The sequence below is a fragment of the Bos indicus x Bos taurus genome, chromosome 25, assembly GCF_003369695.1.
Source record: "Bos indicus x Bos taurus breed Angus x Brahman F1 hybrid chromosome 25, Bos_hybrid_MaternalHap_v2.0, whole genome shotgun sequence".
Classification (NCBI taxonomy): Eukaryota; Metazoa; Chordata; class Mammalia; order Artiodactyla; family Bovidae; genus Bos; species Bos indicus x Bos taurus.
Genome location: NC_040100.1, coordinates 14,218,314 through 14,239,126, shown reverse-complemented (window position 1 = coordinate 14,239,126; position 20,813 = coordinate 14,218,314). Strand labels below are relative to the sequence as shown.

Here is a 20,813-nt window from a genome sequence, read left to right as displayed (position 1 = left end):
TTTACTGTACGGTCTATGATCCATTTTGAGTTCGCTTTTGTTAAGAGTGTAAGGTCTGTGCCTGCTGCTGCTGCTGCCAAGTTGCTTCAGTCATGTCCGACTCTGTGCGACCCCACAGATGGCAGCCCACCAGGCTGCCCTGTCCCTGGGATTCTCCAGGCAAGAACACTGGAGTGGGTTGCCATTTCCTTCTCCAGTGCATGAAAGTGAAAAGTGAAAGTGAAGTCGCTCAGTTGTGTCCGACTCTTCGAGACCCCATGGACTGCAGCCCACCAGGCTCCTCCATCCATGGGATTTTCCAGGCAAGAGTACTGGAGTGGGGTGCCATTGCCGTCCCCGGGTCTGTGCCTAGATTCATCTTTTTTGGCGTGCATATGTCCAGTTGTTCCAGCATTATTTGTTGGAAGACTTGTCTCTGCGTCCTTGTGTTGACTTTGGTCCTTTGTCAGAGACCAGCTGCCTGTCTTTACGTTGGTCTGTGTCTGAGTTCTGTGTTCTGTTTCGCTGATACAGTTGTTCTTTTGCCACTACCACACCTCTTGACTACTTAGCTTTATAGTAAGTCTTGAAGTCAAGTAGAGTCAGCCCTCCCACTTTGTTCTCCTTCAGTATTAACTGTTTTGGTTTTTTACCTCTCCATATAAACTGTAGAGGAAGTTTGTTGATACCCATAAAATAGTTTGCTGGGATTTTGATTGGGATTGTGTTGAATCTGTAGGTCAAGTTGGGAGGAACTGACATCTTGACATACTGAATCATTGTATTGACGAACATGAAATATCGCTCCATTTATTTAGTTCTTTGATTTTGTTCATGAGAGTTTTGAACGTGTACGTGAAGTCGCTCAGTCGTGTCCAACTCTTTGCGACCCCATGGACTGTAGCCTACCAGGCTCTTCTGTCCATGGGCTTTTCCAGGCAATAGTACTGGCGTGGATTGCCATTTCCATCTCCAAGGGATCTTCCCAACCCAGGGATTGAACCCAGGTCTCCCGCATCGTAGACAGACGCTTTACCGTCTGAGCCACCAGGGAAGTCAAGTTTTCCTCATATAGATCTTGTACATATTTGTTAGATTTATCCTTAAGTATGTGGCAAGGGGAGTGCTAATGTAAATGATACTGAGTCGTTCCTGTTGGAACCTAGAAGAGCAATTGGCTTTTGTATATTAGCCTCGTATTCTGCAATCTTACTGAAATTACTAATTTATTTTTCAGTGTAAGTCTGGACTCATTTGATTCATTTAATAAACTTATATTTTAAAATTACCTACTTTGTGTTTAGATATTGATAAAGTAGAGACAGTAAGATGTTGTGTCTCCCAGCAAGAGGCTTACAGCTTGGTTGGGAAGGTAGACATGTGCACAGGCAGCTGCAGTGAGGTATTTCATTCTGTGTGAGAAATTTTTGGCGTATACTGGGGACATAAGGTGAAAGTCACTTCTCCCTGAGGGACTGCTAGGGGTGGGAAATGTTTCATAGGATGAGGTAACCCTTCAGCCGGAACTTGAAAGAGGGGAGTTGAAGTAGTGAGAAATGGCGTATGACAGTCAGGAGGACCTGTGGACTCAGAGGCCTGCAACTGTAGTGTTGTCTAATGTGTTCTAGGAATTGTAGGCAGTCAGTCAAACCATTAAGCAGACAAGACGTAGTTTATGGTGATTATAAGGAACTTGGACTTTATCCCTAGGTCATTTGGAGCTCTGAGGTAATGAAGCAGTGACAAGATTAGATTTGCATTTGAAAAAAGCCACTGACAGGAAGATGAATTATTTGACTCATAGTAAGAAGATCCAGTTGAGACTCTTAGCAATAGCTGCAAGTGAAGATGATGAGGGCCTGAACTAAGGGGAATATCAGAGGAGTATGGAAAAGAAGAGTCAGAAGTAAGAGATGTTGAAGAAATAGAATCTTAGCTCTTAGTAGTTGCTTGGGTATGGGGCAGCAGTAGTCTAGGATGTTTTCCAAAGGTCTACGTTGAGATGGGAATACAGGAGGAAGGGTCAGATTGGGCAGGAATGCAGGTTAGTTCGGTTTTCAACATGTTGTAGAATATATTAAGTACAGGGATAGTCAGTGGGCACTTGGATATAGAGGTCTTAGGGCTGTGGGACATGTGGAGGACTGATGCAGTGGTCAGTCTCCATCATCCTAAGAAGATGGGGCAGAGCAGGTAGACCTGAGATAACATTTTGGGAAGAAAATCCACAAGATTTGCTGATGGATTAGTTTGGTGATAGTGGTGAGGGAAAGTCATACAGCTAAACGAGGAGTATGTTGAGGAAAGTTTACATTTTGAAATGCTTCCACTAAAAAAGAATAAAAAAATCTGAGATAAGATTCCAACTGCAGAGGTTAGAAAAACCAAGCTGAGCTAAGCCAAAGAAGGCCAGTGCTGAAAAATAATTTTTTTTTAATGTAGAAAGTACTGAAAAAGAAAAGAAATTATCTAGATATAATCTATAAACCCAAATACTGCTTTTTTTGAAAACACAAATACAATATAGCTCTGGTAAGACTGATTAAAAGGAGAGAGAAGACAAACACATCACAACATTTGTAATGAAAAAGAACAGGACTACAAGTAAAAATTGAACAAATCACCAGATAATACTGGCTTCCCTGGTGGCTCAGACAGAACAGAATCTGTCTGCATTGCAGGAGACTCGGGTTCAATCCCTGGATCAGAAAGATCCACTGGAGAAGGGAATGGCTACCCACTCCAGTATTCTTGCCTGGAGAATCCCATGAACATGGGAGCCTGGCAGGCTGCAGTCCATGGGGTCGTAAAGAATCAGACATGACTGAGTGACTAATATTTTCACAAGTAAAAATTGGACAAATCACAAGATAATACTGTGCCAGAAATGTTAAAAACCAATATAATGTGCAGTTTCCTAGAATAATATGTCTTATCAAAATTACTAGAAATAGAAGATACAGATTTTTAAAAAAAATATTTATTTATTTTTGGCTGTGCTGGGTCTCTGTTGCTGTGAGCGGGCTTTCTCTAAATGCAGTGAGCAGAGGCTACTCTAGTTTTGGTGCGAGGGCTTCTTGTTCAGAACAGGGGCTCTAGGGTGTGAGGGCTTCAGCAGTTGCAGCACATGGGTTCAAATAGTTGTGGCACATGGGTTTTGTCGTCCCAAGGCATGTGGAATCTTCCCAGACCAGGGATCGAACCTGCGTCCCCTTCATTGGCAGGCAGATTCCAACCACTGGACCACCAGCGAAGTCCAACTTATTTTTAAAGCAGGAATAAGTAGTTAAGACAGCCCATCAAAATACAAAACTAAAAAAAACTTCAGTCCAGATTTTTTTGGTCAAGGTCTATCAAACTTTGGGGCTTCCCTTGTGGCTCAGCTGGTAAAGAATCCACCTGCAAGACAGGAGACCTGGGTTCGATCCCTGGGTTGGGAAGATCCCCTGGGGAAGGGAAAAGCTCCCCACTCCAGTATTCTGGCTAAAGAATAGGGCTGTATAATCCATGGGGTTGCAAAGAGTTGGACACGACTGAGTGATTTTCACTTTATCAAGCTTCCCAGAGAAAGAAGCAAATATATATGTTTTTCTAGAAAATAGATGAGTGAACACAGTTAGTTAATCCTATGATATTAGAATGACCTAACCATACTAGTCAGGGAGTATATATAGCCAAGGAGAGAATGATTTTGGCTTATAATTATTTTTATCTCACTTGTGAATATATGTGGAAATTCAGAGTAAAATTTAGCAAACATAAGTCAGCAATATAGTTTTAAAAGATCATTATTATATTAAATTTATTCAAGGAACACAAATTGTTGTGAAAAAAAATCAATGAGCATAGTTCATGTTAACAGATTAAAGGAGAAAAATTGTTCAGAGGTTGCAGATAAAGCATTCATTAAAATGTAACAGTTATAATGAAATTCTCTTTGCAAACATGAAATAGAGGGTGCTTCCTTAACCTGATGAGGAATTTCTTTCAGAAGTCTTTAACATATACCACATTTATTAGTGAAGTGTTAGAAGCATTTCCTTTAAAGTCAGGAATGAGGCAAGGATTCCTGTTATTGCCTTTCTGTTCATTTCACTGAAGGTTCTAGTCAAAGTAGTAAGAGAAAGAAAAAAGATGAAACAAGGGTTGGAAAGAAACACTGTTACTGCTTGTGGAGTTACTGTCAAGAGAAGCTACAGTCTAATTTGAATTTGAAAGATTGTAGCAAAGTGTCTGGACTTGAGATCAATGTACAAAAGTCTATTGCTGTTATATAAACTAATAACAATGGAAAACATCATTTTTAGAAGATACTGTCAATGGTAGCTGCATAAATTATCTTTGAATCAATCCAACAAGATGATTAAGAGAAAATTAAAAAAAAAAAAAAACAAAAAACTGTTGAAAAAGAAAGTGGACCCAAATAGACGTTTACTGCTAGAGGATATGAGGTTTCTTTAGAAAATGATGAAAATGTTTGAAAATTGATTATGGTGATGGTTTTCCAATCTGTGAATTGAATTGTATACTTTAAATGAGTGGATTACATGGTGTGCGAATTTTATCTTAATAAAGCCCTTAAAAAAATTAAGAACCTGTCATAGGGCCAAAAATGCTGTAAACCATATTTAAGGAAAACCCACAGACTTGGAGTAGTTATATATAATGTTTAGAAAAAATTGGAAAAAAGGTCCAGTGTTTAAAATATCCAAAAACAAAAAACCTTTGAATGTTAATAAGACATAGACAAACATCCTACTGGTGAATGGCCAAAGATTCAGGCAGTTCACCTAGGAAGAATCTATATGGCTGATAAAGAAGTAAAAAGATACTCTTCTTTTCAGGGAGATGTAATTTAAAATAATGGTGAGATACGGTTTCACGTAGAATATCAAATATTGGCATGAATGTTGGAAAATGGAGCGAGTGCTTTCCTTGCAGGTGGGGGGCTGGGGAGAGGAGTATAAACTGGGACGACTTCCTCAGAGTCTGACAGTCAGGTTGCAGATGGGCCTACCTGTTGGTGTTAGAACCACTCTTGTGCCTGCTGTGGCGTCCTCTGTGAGTGACCCAGTGGGAAGAACCCGAGGTAACTCACCTGTGATACAGTTGCATCGTGTACAGCAGCCAAACCCAGTGGACTGGGTCAACAGATTGTGTCTCAAAAACAGAAGGTTGAGTCAAAGCCTTGTGAAAACAGACAGGTACACAGCCTGGCTTGTTGCAAGTGGTTGCTCTTTGTTCTGAGGTGCTGTTGATGCGTCTTTTTCTCTCTCAACTTTAAAAGCTGGCACATATTTTAAAAATAGATTTTAGTATTGTAGCCTGATCATACATACAAGAACTTATTATGTACCTCTGCTGTTCTCGGGGCCAGGAGCCGGGCTGTAGCAGTGAACAAGATGGGCAGGGTCTCTGCTCTCATGGAGTCACGAAAGATGGATGATAAGACTGTAAACAAGTAGAAATTTAACTGAACAGTGTGAAAGGAATTGAGGCAGGGTTCTGGGAGATCGGGGGTGGAGGGTAGTCACGGAGGGGCTCTCTGAGGAGCTGACTACTGAGCAGAGACCTGCTTTTGAAGAAGAGCAAGTATGTGGAAGTTTAAGGGGGGAAGGACTCTAGGCAGAGGTAAAAGCCTTCAGGTAGGATATGTTCAAAAATTCCAAGGACAAAATAGGAATAAGTTTAGCAAAAGGAGTGCAAACCTGTGCTTTGAAAACTGCAAAATACTGAAATAAATGAAAGAGAACATAAATCAGTGCAGAGGCACCCCAGGTTCGTGGACTGGAAGACAAATATTGGTAAAGCGGTGGCACTCCCCAGACTGATGTGCAGGTTCAGGACCATCCGTCTCTAAGTCTCAGCCGACTTCCCTGTAGAAATTGAGAGCTGCTCCTGAGAAAGATGAGTGTGGCCAGCGCCCAGTGAATGGGGGAGGGAATGTTGGTGGAGATGGAGGTACTGCGGCTGGCGGGGCTTCTGGATCATGACACCCTGTGGGCCTTGACAGGAAGGCTCAGCTTTAAGCAGGAGAGTGATAAAATTCAGTATTTGTTGAGTGCCTGCTCTCTGCCAGGTGCTGGAACGGGCAGGAGCGTGGTGGTGAACAGGATGGAACGTTGAATAAGTAGAATTCCACTCTTCAGTGGTAGGAAATGAGAGCACCCTCAGCTTATTTTTGTACATGTTGGCATGTATTTGTGTCGTATCAGTGACCTACTTACCTGATTTCTTAAGTAACGTGGAGGTAGCAAATGTTCCTTAAAGAATAATTAAGAAAATTCCAACCAAAAGAATGTCTGTCTTTCAAAATCCTACCATTTGGAAATAATGACAGTTAATATTTAGTGTTTGGTTTTTTTCCCCCTTCTAGTCTTTGAATGGATTTATGATCAAACAGTTCTCAAGTTCAATAACGCGTGACCTCCTCACCCACCAACCCCATTAAAGAAACAAGTGAGTCATAGGTTTTCTTTCGGCGAGTCTGTCAGTGATTCTGATGAATTCCTTTCAGGTGGAGCTGATCAGAATAATGTTCAACATCAACCCCCTGGAGAACCTGAAGCTGTACATCAGCAGCCGGCCCCCCTTGGTGGTGTTTATGATCAGTGTCAGCGCCATGGCAATAGCTTTCCTGACCTTGGGCTATTTCTTCAAAATCAAGGAGATCAAGTCACCAGAAATGGCAGAGGTACAGTAAATTCTCAGTTCTCCTCTCAGACAGGCTAGGCCTTGGTAGGGTGGGGAAACACCTTTTGGCTCTCCACATGCCTTTCTTTGGTTTGTGACTTATTTATCCCAGTGAGAAGGAGTCATATTTATTGAGAATTTTTGGTCTTCCATCTTGCAGTGACTCACTTTGGTAGGAAATAACCTAGTCAGATAGTTACTGATTTAAATAATGCTACCAGCTTTAGTGAGACTGTTTCAGCAATGAAGCATGTATTTTAGAAAGTGTATTTGTACAATGTGTCAAGAAGTTTGAGAACTTTTTGCTATTCACATTAAATTAGCTAATTGCAATTTTAAAAAACCATAAGCATTTATTTTAAAACCATATATTGTCATGGAGTTTTATACTATACTAAAAGCCTTTTAATTGGGAAGAAAGAATTATAAAATATTAGAAAGCAGGATTTTATTTCCAAATACATTTCTCTTATCAAGGAGAACTTTAGTTATCTACAAACTTGCCTTACAGATTCATTTTTTGGTCAGTTTAAATTAATTATTTGGGCATTGCTCTTTAATTGCTAAACTAGGTATATAGTAGTTTTTGAACAGTCATAATACAGATTTTATGTTTTTGGAAATTCTCTAGGGGTCCAACGGTTGACTCAGTGATTTGACTGCCAAGGGCCTGGGTTCAGTCTTTGGTCGGAGAGCTAAGATCCCACAAGCCATGCAGCACAGAGCTCCCCTCCCCACCCCCAAAAGCATGTTCTTGCATATCAGAAAACAATAGTTAATAATGTTTAATAGAGGTGAATGACAGTATACCTGTTAGTAAGTTTACATTATGCTGAACCACTGATATGGTGAATTTCCTGGTGGATAAGTTCCCTTTGGGACAACTTAGTTTCCATTCTAGTAGCTTCTGTGAGTGCCCCCTGAACTGTTCCTTCTTGGGTGTGTTCCTGGGTGGGGATGGGGGCAGGGGCGGGATTGCGTTCCTGTCACAGTGTGTGCAGCTTGTGATGGAGCAGAGCTCCGCTCAGTGGCATGGGGATGGCGCTCACTCCTGTGCTCTGTGCCATTCTGGATTATAGATGATCTTGGCAAGAGGAACCACCTTCTCTGACACAGAGCAACAAGCTTGAGCTACTTCTCCCACTAAACGCTACCAAAGAGTTTCTTACCAGGAGACGTACTGGCTGGCTTAAATCTCCCTTTTCTGACCCTGCCTGAGTCTTTAGGGCTGAAAATGAACATTCTAGTCTAACCAAAGTTCTGCAGCATCCTGGCATTGCTCTCCCTCCAAGCTCAAGTCCATGTTGAATGCTCAGCCGGGGCCAGAGGTTAAGATGTAGCCTGGATAATTAGCCCTTGATAAGCAGAATGGAGCCCGACCTTGGCCTTGGCCAACTGTTCAAAATGGACTCGAGCTCTGCAGGAAAGCAGAGCTGCAGGATGCTGCAGAACTTTATGATTTAATTTAGGGATTTTATTTTCAAATGAAGAGCCTGGGTATATAGGAAAGTTTGGGACTGTGAATCAGAAAACTTAATTCTGATTCTGCTGCTCTCACCTCAGCTGGAGTTGGAGAGTCCCCACTTTGCTCTGGGTCTCAGTTTGCTCATGTCTGGAATATGAAGGGGCGAGACTAGAATGTTCATTCTCAGTTCTAATGTTCTTGAATGGTCTGCTGAGTTTTCAGGTGTAGGGAGAATGTAATTTGAAATCGCTGGTTGCCCTCTTACTGAATGTCCAGTACTGATAAACTGGGCTGTAAAGGTGGACCTGCCCGCTCGGGAATTACCTGAGTGGCATTTGTAATTAACGTTAGAGCTAGTGGATGTGTCGTTTGGCTTGTCTTCACACGTGGCAGCTTTCTGTAGAGAATGTTACTTGGGAGGAAGGAGTTGTGTGCAACAGCCTAGGTTGATTTGTTGTTGCCATTCTAGCCTGAGTTCATCTTTGAGTTTCTGCTCAAATGAAAAAACACCCTGGTGGATAGTTTATTATGTTGGTATCCGTTTTAAAACTGTTTATAGTTTAAACCATCAGTACAGATATAAAGAGAAGCATGAGAACATGTTTTCTCCTCCCTTTTGAAATTGTTTCTGTCCTAAAGTGGCACCCAGGGTCCATGACGAGGGGGAGAAGGTATTAACATCAGGGTGAGTATTTACTGCAGTTTCATGTTCTCAATAGAGAGAGCTCGGTGTAGAAAAGTGACCTTTTAAGAAAATATTTTAAGGCAGCCTTAATTTTTAAAAAATAGCTAATGGTACCCAGAGGGGTGGGGGGTGTGAGAGGGAGGTTTAGGAAGGAGGAGACATATGTATACTGAGGACTCATTCACACTTTTGTATGGCAGAAACCAGCACAACATGGCAAAGCAATTAGCCTCCGATTAAAAATGAAATGATAAAAATAACTCATTGTAACTGCTAAATGAGTTTAGATTAATACTTTGAATGTTTTACTACTTTTGTTCAAGCCGTCTTTTCTTTTTTTTTTTTTTTTTAATATATTTATTTATTTGGTTGCGCTGAGTCCTAGTTGAGGCATGTGGGATCTAGTTCCCTGACCAGGGATCGAACCTGGGCCCCCTGCATTGGGAGCCCAGAGTTTTAGCCACTGGACTACCAGGGAAGTCCTAAGCCGTCTTTTCAAATTTGATTCTGAGGCTAGATGATTTTCTGTAAGTATAATATCCTTTTTTCTCTTCACATATTTTCCTGAGTTGTTTCAACTCAGCGTATTTAATAGTCATGCCAATGAAGAGTTCATACTTTAGATTTTGAGTGTGAGAGTGTTTGGAATTCCACAGTTCTGCCCACGCAGGAAGCTGCGGGCTGTACTCTCAGCGTCATTCTGAAGCACTGACTCGGAGGCACAGTTGCGCTGCTGCGTGACGCCACACGGCGGGCTGTGACTGTGCCACTGTGCCGGCGGCGCTCTCAGACGTCTCACCCTTGCTTCTCTTCCGTTTTACCAAAGGACTGGAATACTTTTCTCCTGCGGTTTAATGACTTGGACTTGTGTGTCTCAGAGAATGAAACGTTAAAACATCTCACAAACGACACCGCAGCTCCGGAAAGCACAGTGACCAGCGGCCAGGCCAGGACGTCCACGCAGTCCCCACAGCCCCTGGAGGATGCGGGCCCAGTGAACATCTCAGTAGCCATCACCCTCACCCTGGACCCACTCAAACCCTTCGGCGGGTACTCGCGCAACGTCACCCATCTGTACTCCACCATCCTCGGGCATCAGATCGGACTCTCGGGTACGTTGAGTGGCAGCCAGCTCCCCCAGGCTCTCTCTGGCCACAGCTGTTACCACACAGAGTATGAGAGTGTCCGGTGTCCCTCCTCAGACGGTTGCTTAGTCTTTGTGCGTGTCTTCCCTTTTGTCGAGTTTGAACCAACAAAGTCAGGGAGGAAGCCTTTCTACTACATCTTCACTTACTCAAGTGCTTGGTATGCAGTAGGTGCTCAATGAAGGCTTATAAGTGGGAGACTGGGAAGAAACTATAAGGCCTATTTATGGTCTTAACATTTTTAAATACACATTTTTTATTTGTATTTTTAAAGTTTTATTGAAGTATCGTTGGTTTACAATGTCGTGTTAATTTCTGCTGTACAGCAAGGTGACTCAGTTATACACACACACTTCATCATCTTCTTTTCCATTACGGTTGTCCCAGTACTGAATGTGGTTTCCTGTTCTGTGCAGTAGGACCTGGTTGTCTATCAGTTCTATCCAGTAGTCTGGAGGGGAGGGGAGGGTTGGGAGTTGGGGATTAGCAGAGGCAAGCACAGGTCTGTTCTCTGTATCTGTGAGTCTGTTAAACACAGATTGCTTAAATTCTGTTTCATCATGTTGGAGTTTTCAGTACATACTACAGATATTGCTGTTAGTCTTAAGTTTTTTTGGAATGCACTGGGCTAAATGATAGGAATTAGAAAAAGCCCAAGATCTGGTCTCCTGTCTGCAATTTTGGGATATGAAAGAGACAAGCATAACGTAAGTTAATATTCATCAAGCACTTAAGAGTAGTTCCTGGCAGACAGGAAATGCTGTATAAATGCTTGTTAAACAATATTAAACACCTGTGGGACATTGAGCGCTGCCCTTGGACTAGTACTAAACCCGTGACAGACTGTAGGTGAATCAGGAGAAGGTTGAAGAAGTAGTGGAAGCTGGAATAATCAGGAGGGGCTTTGTGTCAGAGACTTGGGCCTCAGAAGAATCATCTTTGGTTACCAAGAACCTTTTAAAGTCCTTAAAGGGAGTGCCTGGCAGCCCCTACTGGCTGCTCCTGGTGAGAGGCATTCCCGTGTAAGGCGGTAAGGGCAACGGCTGGGTTTTCCACATAGTGGGTGGACCTTTTCTTTTGCTGTGATGTTTGATACCTTGGTGTTCATTTGTACTTTTTCCCTCACCTGTCCCATGACCTTTCTTGAGTCTGACCTGCTGATCCTCAGTCTGCTCATATGTGAAAGGGTTACAGTAACACTTCTTTGGTCTTGTTCATGGGATAGTGGTCCACTAAGTGAAGTAATACACATGCTGTGCCAATGGGGAGGACTCATGCAGCCCCAGCCTTCCCACCCAGGCATGGCCAGGCCCTGGTGTGGCCCCTCCAGGCGGTGGCCGAAAGCGGCCTGGCTGTGTTTGCCACATCATGGGTCTGCCCGGTGAGCAGGCCTCAGAGTCTGGCTCGGAACAACCACTGTTATTCCCGAAACCCCGCAAAGGCAGGGGTCCCACCTCCTTGGGTTGATGGGATTCCTGGGTGGGTTTGATTTCAGGATTCAGTCAAATCCCAGAGAATCATAAATGTATGATTTCTTGCCTTATTTACCAAAACACTGATTTCTCTTTCCAGGCAGGGAAGCCCAGGAGGAGATAAACATTACCTTCACCCTGCCCACATCCTGGAGCTCGGACGACTGTGCCCTTCACGGGCATTGTGAGCAGGTGGTGTTCACAGCCTGCATGACCCTCACAGCTCACCCCGGCGTGTTCCCTGTCACCGTGTAAGTGCTCCCTGACCCCCACGGATGTATGTGAGGAGCTGTTTACCGTGAACTTGACTGGGATGCTTTAGCAGCAGATTCTCAGGACAGCTGGTGTCACGTTACCTTGTAGAATTGTCCTCGCTGGGACTTGTCTCTAGGATTATTTCCGTTTAATTTGCTTTTCTGAGGTAGAACTCGCATATAAATACCAGAGGGCTAGTGTTTCAGTCAGGTTGTAAAGGCATCTGGTTGTTGGCAGGTTTTAGACTCCCTTTCCTGTTGGTAGAAGAAGCCACAGGAAGGATGCGTAAGAGCTGATCCTGTGACCAGAATGACCCATAATGACGGCTTCTGAACAGTTTTTTGTTCATTTCTATTATCCAGGAAGAGTTATATTTTAAATTGATAGTATAAATTGAACCTTATTTTCCATGAAATAGTTACTGTTGCTGAAACTTCTGCTTCATTTTTTTTTTTTTTGAGCACCTGTCAGTGTTAACTGCTTTGCCTTTAAGGCTGTTCTTGCCTCTGCTTTCTCTGTAAAGGAGGTAATGATCTATAAGTACATGAAATACACAAGGCGGAGCCTATTTAAGGATCTTAGGGTGAGTCCTTTTAAAATAATTATCCTGGGATTAATCTGTTTTAGATGTTTGGAGGTCTGTAGGCCAAATTCAGCATTATTTGCTGTTGGTTGTAACAGCTGATGGAGAAGTTTGTGTGGAAATGCCAGTGGTGACTGCAAGTTTAGCTTATGTGAGAAAATGGGCTTACAGGGAGCAACTCCTTTCTGGTGAGAGGACCTAGGATTGAATTCCGAAAGCAAAAATCTTAACACCCAAACTCTCAAGTGTCGGTGCCTAGTTCTTATTCTGTCATGTTTATTAATTAAAAAAAAAAAATCACTGAACTAAAAACATAATAGGCCGTATCTCAAGAAAATACAGCTGTCTCCGATTTCTCCTTCCCCACAAGAGGCCCTGCTCAGCGCCGTGTCTCGCCCCCTTCTCCTGCAGACAGCCGCCGCACTGCGTTCCTGACACCTACAGCAACGCCACGCTCTGGTATAAGATCTTCACCACGGCCAGGGATGCCAACACAAAATACGCTCAAGACTACAACCCTTTCTGGTGTTACAAGGGGGCCATTGGAAAAGTCTACCATGCTTTAAACCCCAAGCTTACAGTTATTGTTCCAGACGTAAGTGAGAGGAAGCCTGTGTGCCTGTGTGTGTCCAGCAGCTGTTAGAGCAGACCCCGCTTACCTCCTTCCTTGGGTTAGCTTAGCTCCTGCCATTCTCGACCTCCAGCCGGGTGGGGAGGCCAGCTTGGGGGAGGCTGGAGACTTGCTGAAACACGCCACCCCTTTGGGTAAGGAGATTGCTTCTGTTCTTCGTTTTCCACTTTGTCCAGCAGCAGTTGTATATCGATTGCGGCTGTGTGCCTAACTCAGAGGGGCTGCCGGGGAGGCTGGTCCGTCTTCCCCCTGCACACGCCCCTCGCTGAAGTGTCTGTGGCTAGTGGCGGTAGGAGCAGTGCACGGTGTGGGATCCAGGGAGGCCGATGTAAACAGGAGAGGACTCTGGCTGGAGACTGATGCCTGGGTGGGCTTTGACTTTACAAAGAGAAGACGGGGGAGGCCCTGTCCTCTGAGCTAGTGGGTGATTTGCTGGTTTTGTTTGCTCCTCAGACTGGAGCCCACTTTTAAAAGACTGCACTGAATTTTTGTAAATGTTCTTCTCTTGTGTCAGCACATGCCAGGTGATTTCTTTTCTTTTTGCCTCGTCCCTCTCTTTCCTTATGTCTCACTTTTATCAAGTTGTGGGCGTTGGAACACCAGGGCCTGCAGGAGCGAGCAGTGGAGCTGAGACTGTGCGGTGGGCAGGGGCCAGGTTCCCCAAGGCCCTTTGGGCCTCACTGAGGCATTTAGATCTCGGAGGAGGAGGCCAGCACTGCCTGCATTGGGGCTGTAGGAAATTTGTAAAGCAGTGTGTCAGGAAGACTGGTCTACCCCCCTGATACATGAAATGGGATGGAGCCTGAGGAGGCCTGGAGCTGTGAGAAGGAACAGGAGTGGAGGCCTGGCTGGGATCTCAACAGCTGGCCGGGCCTGGTGGCAGTTGCCTGTGGCGCTCAAAGGCGTGAGTCATGGCTGGCGTTTGCAGCCAGGGGCTCGTCGACGTGGGGAAAGGCCGCAGCCTCTCTGGGGAGGAGTAGCAAGGGGTTAGGAACATAGACTTTGGGGGGCCAGCTGTGCAGCTTGAGGGCTGTGAGAAGAAGACAGAAAGGGAAGGGCAGGGGTTAAAGGCTCCGGCGGGGGGGGGGCGGGTTTGAGCAGAGTACCGGTTTAGGAAGGGAGGGTGTGGGTGGTGTCTGGAACACCACGAGCTCCGGCTTTCCTCGTTGAGAAGACAGGAGAACCTTCTGTTCCCATGTGAGAAGGAACGCTGAGGCAAGCCTAGAGGTTGTGCCCCCTGATGGCAGGCAGCCAGCCTTAAAATCTCAGTGACTCAGTGTGGATGTCTCTGCTGGTTCTCTTTGTTTAGGATGACCGCTCGTTAATAAACTTGCACCTCATGCACACCAGTTACTTCCTCTTTGTGATGGTGATCACGATGTTTTGCTACGCGGTTATCAAAGGCAGACCCAGCAAACTGCGTCAGAGCAATCCTGAATTCTGTCCCGAGAAGGTGAGTGGTGGGTGGGGTCTGGCCCAGGACTGCTCTGGAGGTCTCTGGGTACCAAAGTCCCAGTTAGTCCTATTTCCACTTACTGTGGGTGATTCCTTTTCTCCAGGGAAATTAGTTCCTGTCTATCAGCAGCCATTGCCCCTCAGCCTATGATATGGTGTTGCATTTTCAACCATATACGCAAGTCTTTGGTAAACCGTTCTCACATCCCCACTGGAGGGACTTTCCTGGGGAAGTCCCAACTGCTGCTGGACTCTGTCCTTCCAGCGTCCTGGTCAGGGAACTAAGATGCCACAGGCTACACCGTGTGGCCAAAAAACAAAACAAGCGAAATGAAAATTAGATCATTAACAAATTACGTACTGGGGACTTCCCTGGTAGTCCAGTGGCTCAGACTGCACTCCCAGTGCAGGGGGTCTGTATTCGATCCCTGATCAGGGAACTAGATCCCAAATGCTGCCATTGAGCCCTGGTCCAGCCAAATAAAATATTTTTTAAAAAAACGACTTTAAAAATTCTGTATTTAAAAAAAGTTCCCCACTGGAGAACAGCTAACCCTGAGGGCTGCCTCCGTTCCACTGAGGTCTGTGTGCTGGTCACTTCCCAGAGCGCTGAAACTTGGCCCCATCTCAGCTCAGCACTTCATGAGATCAGCTGATTTCTATTCATTACCTCCTAGATGAGCTTGATCTTTTTAGCGTTTAATCGTTCCCCTGCCTGGCAGATGCATGCGTGTGGCTCCCTGGGTTCGGGGCTGGGCCCAGGCCCCCAGTAGGAGAGCTGGTGGGGCTGAGTTACCTGCTTGTCACTGCGTGACTGGTTGGCCGTCTTGCTGTCTCCTAGGTGGCTCTGGCAGACGCCTAATCCCACAGCTGCCGTTTTCCCAGAGAGACTGAAAGAACCATAATCATCGCCTGCTGAAGCCAGCCTGGGCCTGGACACTCTGTGAATACATTATCTTGCAATGTTGGGTTATTCCAGCCAAAGACATTTCAAGTGCCTGTAACTGATTTGTATATATTTATAAAAGTCCATTCAGAAATTGGTCCAGTGATGCACGTGCTTCGCACTGGGTGCCGCCGGAGCCCTTCAGCCTCACCCGCGGACTCAGCGGGATGGCCCACACGGCGCCGGAGAGGATTCGCGACCTCGCTGCCGGAGCAGGCCGTGCTGTCTTTCCCGGGGGCCCGAGGCGTGTCACTGCTGTGGGGGAGGTTTGCTTTGGTTCTTGTTCAGCCCGATCTGTACAGAATGTTCAAAACAGTCTGCACCTTTGATATGATACTGCATTTCCAAAGCCACCCCAATCCAGTTTGTGGATTTTATGTGTCTGTGGCTTAATAATTATAGTAACAACAATAATACCTTTTTCTCTGTTTTGCTTGCAAGGAAACATACCTAAGTTGTTTTTTTTTATCCCCCTCTTTTTCCCTTTGAAGAGAAAATAGTCACATTTTACTACTACTCTAGTTAGAGATTTGTGCTTTTATCTTGAGTAAAAAGTTAAATACTTAAAAGTCACTTACTTGGTAAAGATCAAAGTTTCATTTTCCACGTGGACAGCGAGGAGCCTGGTCTTGTTTGAGTTGAGCTGGCTCAGAGCGCTCCACTGTCCTTTTTCTTCTCTGTTGTCCCTTACCTCCGGTATAAAAGGTGAAACAGCTTCCTCACTCCAAAGGGCTTCAAAAATGAAGTACAAACGGCTCTAGAGTGAAAACGAGCCGTTCTCTTTTCTGCAGTGCAGATGACAGTAAGGAGAGGGAGGGCGCTGGTTCGGTCTAACAGTCATGAAAGGGCTTCTTGTTTTCTTTGAGGAGGGAGTGGATTTTTCTTTCCCTGGTGTTTTATGGGGAGGTGTTTCATTTTTATGCAGTTAACATACTTGGAAGGAAATGGCAACTTATAGATACAACATTAAGAAAACGTTGGCTGTGAAATCTGAGGGAAAATGATTCTGATTTGCCATTTATCAGGAAAACCAAAAGCATTTTTTTTTCTTATAACATTCTGATAATCTACTTCTTTTATCCCTTTTTCCTTCCAAGCCATCTTCATTTTAAAATGGTTGTGCATCTTTTCTAGCCCTTTATCACTTGTGTTATTACCATTTTTCTTCACAGCTTTTTGCCTTACTGACTCACAGTCATTAATGATTTCTGAGAGTTCTCCCAAGCAGTGATAGAGCAAAAGGGCAGTTAAGTCTTGGGCGTGACTGCCAGCACTTCTTTCCCTTAACTCCAGGTCTGTAGTCAGTTCTAAATTAGAACCAGCCCTGCAGTCTGAAATATATTGGCCTAGAACATTTTATCCCAAGTTTTTTTTTTTTTTAAATCCCAGGCATTTTTGAATGGAAAACATTTGTGGGCTTTTACTGAAGGTTATTAAAATAATCATCATAGTAACTTGATATGTTAGTACTTTTTTTTCCCTTTTAGTACATTTCAAGCACAATAATCAGACTTGTCTATCCGTTTTTTTTTTAATGATATGAGTTGCTTACCTGATGCATAAGCTAATCAGTTAATTTAGTTTTCTCTTTAGAGACTTTGAGACTTACAAGATGAGATTGAGAAAAAGCCATTTGCTTGGCCTTTAGAAACATCAGTATCATTAAGACCAACAGATTTTAGATGAAGCTGCTACTGAATTAATAAAATCCCAAGGAAGTAGAGTTACAGAAATAGATTATTAACTGGCAGAGTAATATAAAAGGAAGACAGGTGAAAAAAGTCAGTTTCACTGGTTCGTTGGGTCCAGCTTGTTGCTAATATTAATGACCCTTGTGTCAATTACAGGGACTGGCTGGCATCTGCTGGCAGGGGAGGAGAGACTCTGTTAGGCACAAGGAAAGGAAGTGCCAAAAACGCCTGGACAGTATGACTTGTCACGAGGCCAGGACACAAACACACTTTAAACCCAGCATTCTCCCCTCACAGGTGATCTCAGATCTTACGGAAACCCAGTCAGGTGTACAAAGGAAGGCTGGGGATGCCAGCGGTGCTGGGTCCACCGACCCTCAGCAAGTCCAGAGGACCCGTTACTACCCGGGCACTGACAGACAAGGCCCTGTCCTCCGCTGTCCCTCACTGGGAGGGCGGGGGACCTCAGGATGAGAAGAGGGTCGTAGACAGGGCCTGTCTCCCCTCCAGGGGTGACCCCGTGCAGAAGCACTGGCCCGTCCTCAGGCATCTTGGACCGGAGTCCAACAAAAGGTCAGCAACTTACTATTAAAACAGTTGTTTCAGATCATATTGATCTCTTTCCCTTTTCCTTTTGTCCTTCCACTGTATGACTTGAATCAGTTTTGATTCTATTTGTAAGTTTTTCTCGTCGTTAGGAACCTGCCACTTCTGTTGCGTTCTCTCGGGCAGTGTAGGGGTTCAGCCTCCTGGTTTTTCACCCTCCTGCAGGCACTGTGGGGCTCTGAGGGCCAGCGGGTCCGTGTCACTCACCTTGCTGCATGATGGTCGGTAGCCGATCTGTTCCGGCATTCACTCCCAGGTTAATTTTCTGTGTTGAAACTGTGCACATGTGCTTTCCAGAATAAAATGTCTGAATTTACTTGCTGTGTCTCCATTTCCTCCTGTCTGCTGGGTGTTTTCTAAGGGAAGAACATACACGATAAGTCAGTAGGTGTGTTTTGCAAGCTGTTCTTAAGTGTCAGCTGTCGTCAGGATGAGGGGCGGGCAGGGTTTCCTCCCAAGCACCCAGGTCTTCTCCCCCAGACTACAGAACCTTAGTGTGCCGGACCACGAGTGCTCGCGGTCCTGCCCAACTCCTGCCCGGGAGGAGCGGTAGGAGCGTTTGAACGGGGACGGGATTTATAGACACCGTCTCAGTCCCACTCGCTCTCCGTGTGCTCTCGCCCAAGGTACCGGAGCCAGCCCCGACTCCCCAGTACAGAGCTACCACACAGGCCAGCCCTGCTTTGTCAGGAAAGGCATCCTCTGCAGTTACCTGTAGCTATTTGTGAAGGGCAGTGTGTTCACCGACGTGAATTCTTCCCCTCTCCCGGTAGGCTGGGGCTCTGTGGGTCTGCCCTTCCTCAGTCCCCGATGGTGCCAGGCAGGGAGGGGTCGGCCTCCGGGTGCCCAGTTGGGAGCGGGCTGCCTCAGTGGGCGCTCGTGTCTGCCCCTCCGCCCGGCCCTGCCCTCTCTAGCTGGCGGAGCACAACTCACCGTGCTTTGCATGGTGCTTTGCTGCTGCCTCCTCGGGCTGGGAGGCTCGGGTGTGGCGTCTCCTCTCCATCACGGTGAAGAAGCCCTTGGAAAATAAGGGCTTGCATCTTCCTTCTCCCATCATCTGTAAAACCTGACATAGACCCAGTCCACAAGTCCATTAGCCATGGTGCTTTGTAAGCATCTCCTTGTCCTGGTGAGTCTCAGACACACAGAACCGTCTCTGCAGATTTCGGGAGAAGCAGAGTGAATGCACAGACCCAAGGTGCATTGCGGAGTCCATTCCAGCTTGTGAGCTTATTTCCGGTCTTGAACAAACCTCTGCCCATCTGTTTTTCCCTCTGAAGGCCCCACACTCATAACACACCAGGTGTTGCTGGTGGGGGAACAGCAGCGGTCTGACCATTGCAAGAACAGACGGCAAGTTGACAGTGCCTTGTCCAGGGGGAAGGAGATTAGGTTTTGCTTTTCATGTTACTCACCCTCTTTACTCCAGACTCTTGCTTACCCAAGAACACGTTTTTCTGGGGTTCTTAAGTGCCGTCGTCCATCTAGGAACTAGAGGCGCAGCAGCCCACAGACAAAATGCTTGGCCTCTGGGTGCCTCCTGGTGGGGGAGATAGTGCATAAACACAGAAGTATATTTCTGATCTAATGGCAGCTAGTGATGAGATAAAGGTTCTTGGGACAGAGGATGAGGGCTGTGATGCCTCAGCTGCGGTGATCACAGGAGGCATCTTCAAAAGAGGTACGCTTTGAAGTCACACAGAGCGGGGAGTGCTGGCCTGGGGCATTCCAGGCAGAGGGCAGAGACTGTGCTCCCAGGGCCCTGGCTTACGATGGGTGGAGAATGGAGTCCCACAGGGATCTGTCTTCCCACCAGAGGACAAGCCAGGCTGCTGCTGGGGCGGCCCCGTAGTCTATGCAGGGAGATGTCCTACACCATCTGGTCCACGCAGGGTGTTATCAGAGTCAGTGTGGCAGGTCTGAGCCCCGGCCCCAATTCACAACAGGCCGTGTAACGTAGGCTGAGTGGTTTAACCTCTCTGTGTCCATTCCCCATCTGTAAAGTAGGGATAACAGCAGCCACTTGAATACAGTGAGGACTGAACAGGTTAACAGTGGAACAGTGTATGGTGCTCTGTAAACATGATAATGAAGTGTGAGGCGGGGCTGTCCAAGAGCGAGGCTGGTGGGTCACCTCTGGTTTGGTAGGTGAGAATTAGCAAAGCGGAGAGATCTCCCCCAAGCTCTAGTCTTTGTCAACAGCGGTACTGCCCTTGCAGTGGGTTCCTATCATCTGATGAGAACTGATGTGCAAAGCAAGTGTATATAACACATTTCAGGAGACGAAAACCATGCTTATCACATAGGACATGCACTGCTATTTAACATTTTTAGTTTCTTCTAATTGAATGGAGAAGGCAATGGCACCCCACTCAAGTACTCTGGCCTGGGAAATCCCATGGATGGAGGAGCCTGGTAGGCTGCAGTCCATGGGGTCGCTAGGAGTCAGACACGACTGTGTAACTTTCAAGTAGACAACCTGAGCAACTTCCCTTTCACTTTTCACTTTCATGCATTGGAGAAGGAAATGGCAAGCCACTCCAGTGTTCTTGCCTGGTGAATTCCATGGACAGAGGAGTCTGTCTGGCTACAGTCTATTGAGCCACAAAGAGACATGACTGAGCGACTTAAATTAGTCAGCAGCAGAGCTAGATGATCGATGTTATAGTTGTGGAGGCCTGGAGTCAGCCCGCTTACTTAGATCCCCTCCATGGAGGGAATGCGGTGGAGGCGTGGAGTCCAGCACTTGGGGGTGAGTTGGGAGAAACAAGACCAGAGCTGAGCTCACAAGCCCCGCCTACTGTCCTATTCACACCCTCCCTACTTTGGTCACTGGAAAAGTTAAAGGTTAATGGGGCAACTTGACCAGTGATTGGGTCCATTGAACTATGTGAAGGTTGACATTCCTCATGAGCTCTGATGGAGGAGGGAGAGGCTAGGACTCATATGCAATCGTGAGTGTACACTGATAAAAGTAGGTGCCTTGGATTGCAGGGCGGATGATGTTGGAGGCTGCTGCTGCTAAGTCGCTTCAGTCGTGTTGGACTCTGTGTGACCCCAGAGACAGCAGCCCACCAGGCTCCCCGTCCCTGGGATTCTCCAGGCAAGAGCACTGGAGTGGGTTGCCATTGCCTTCTCCGCGGAGGCTGCTAGTTATAGTTATGTACTTAGTTCTGGTCCTGCAAGTTCGACCTGAAACCTTCTGAG

The 20,813-nt window shown here is 45.8% G+C and overlaps 1 protein-coding gene across 2 annotated transcripts in view; it reads left to right on the top strand.

Annotated features, from left to right (window-relative positions):
• TMEM248 (transmembrane protein 248) overlaps positions 1-17,922 on the top strand; it is a 42,319-nt gene extending 24,397 nt beyond the window's left edge. For both annotated transcript variants that reach the window (XM_027528215.1, XM_027528214.1), the window contains 6 exons: positions 6,497-6,673; positions 9,649-9,934; positions 11,540-11,690; positions 12,689-12,872; positions 14,218-14,361; positions 15,205-17,922. In XM_027528215.1, the coding sequence (XP_027384016.1) occupies positions 6,515-6,673; positions 9,649-9,934; positions 11,540-11,690; positions 12,689-12,872; positions 14,218-14,361; positions 15,205-15,225 (945 nt within the window). In that variant the 5' untranslated portion in view covers positions 6,497-6,514 and the 3' untranslated portion in view covers positions 15,226-17,922. The remainder of the gene's footprint in view (positions 1-6,496; positions 6,674-9,648; positions 9,935-11,539; positions 11,691-12,688; positions 12,873-14,217; positions 14,362-15,204) is intronic.
• Positions 17,923-20,813: the final 2,891 nt, after the last annotated feature.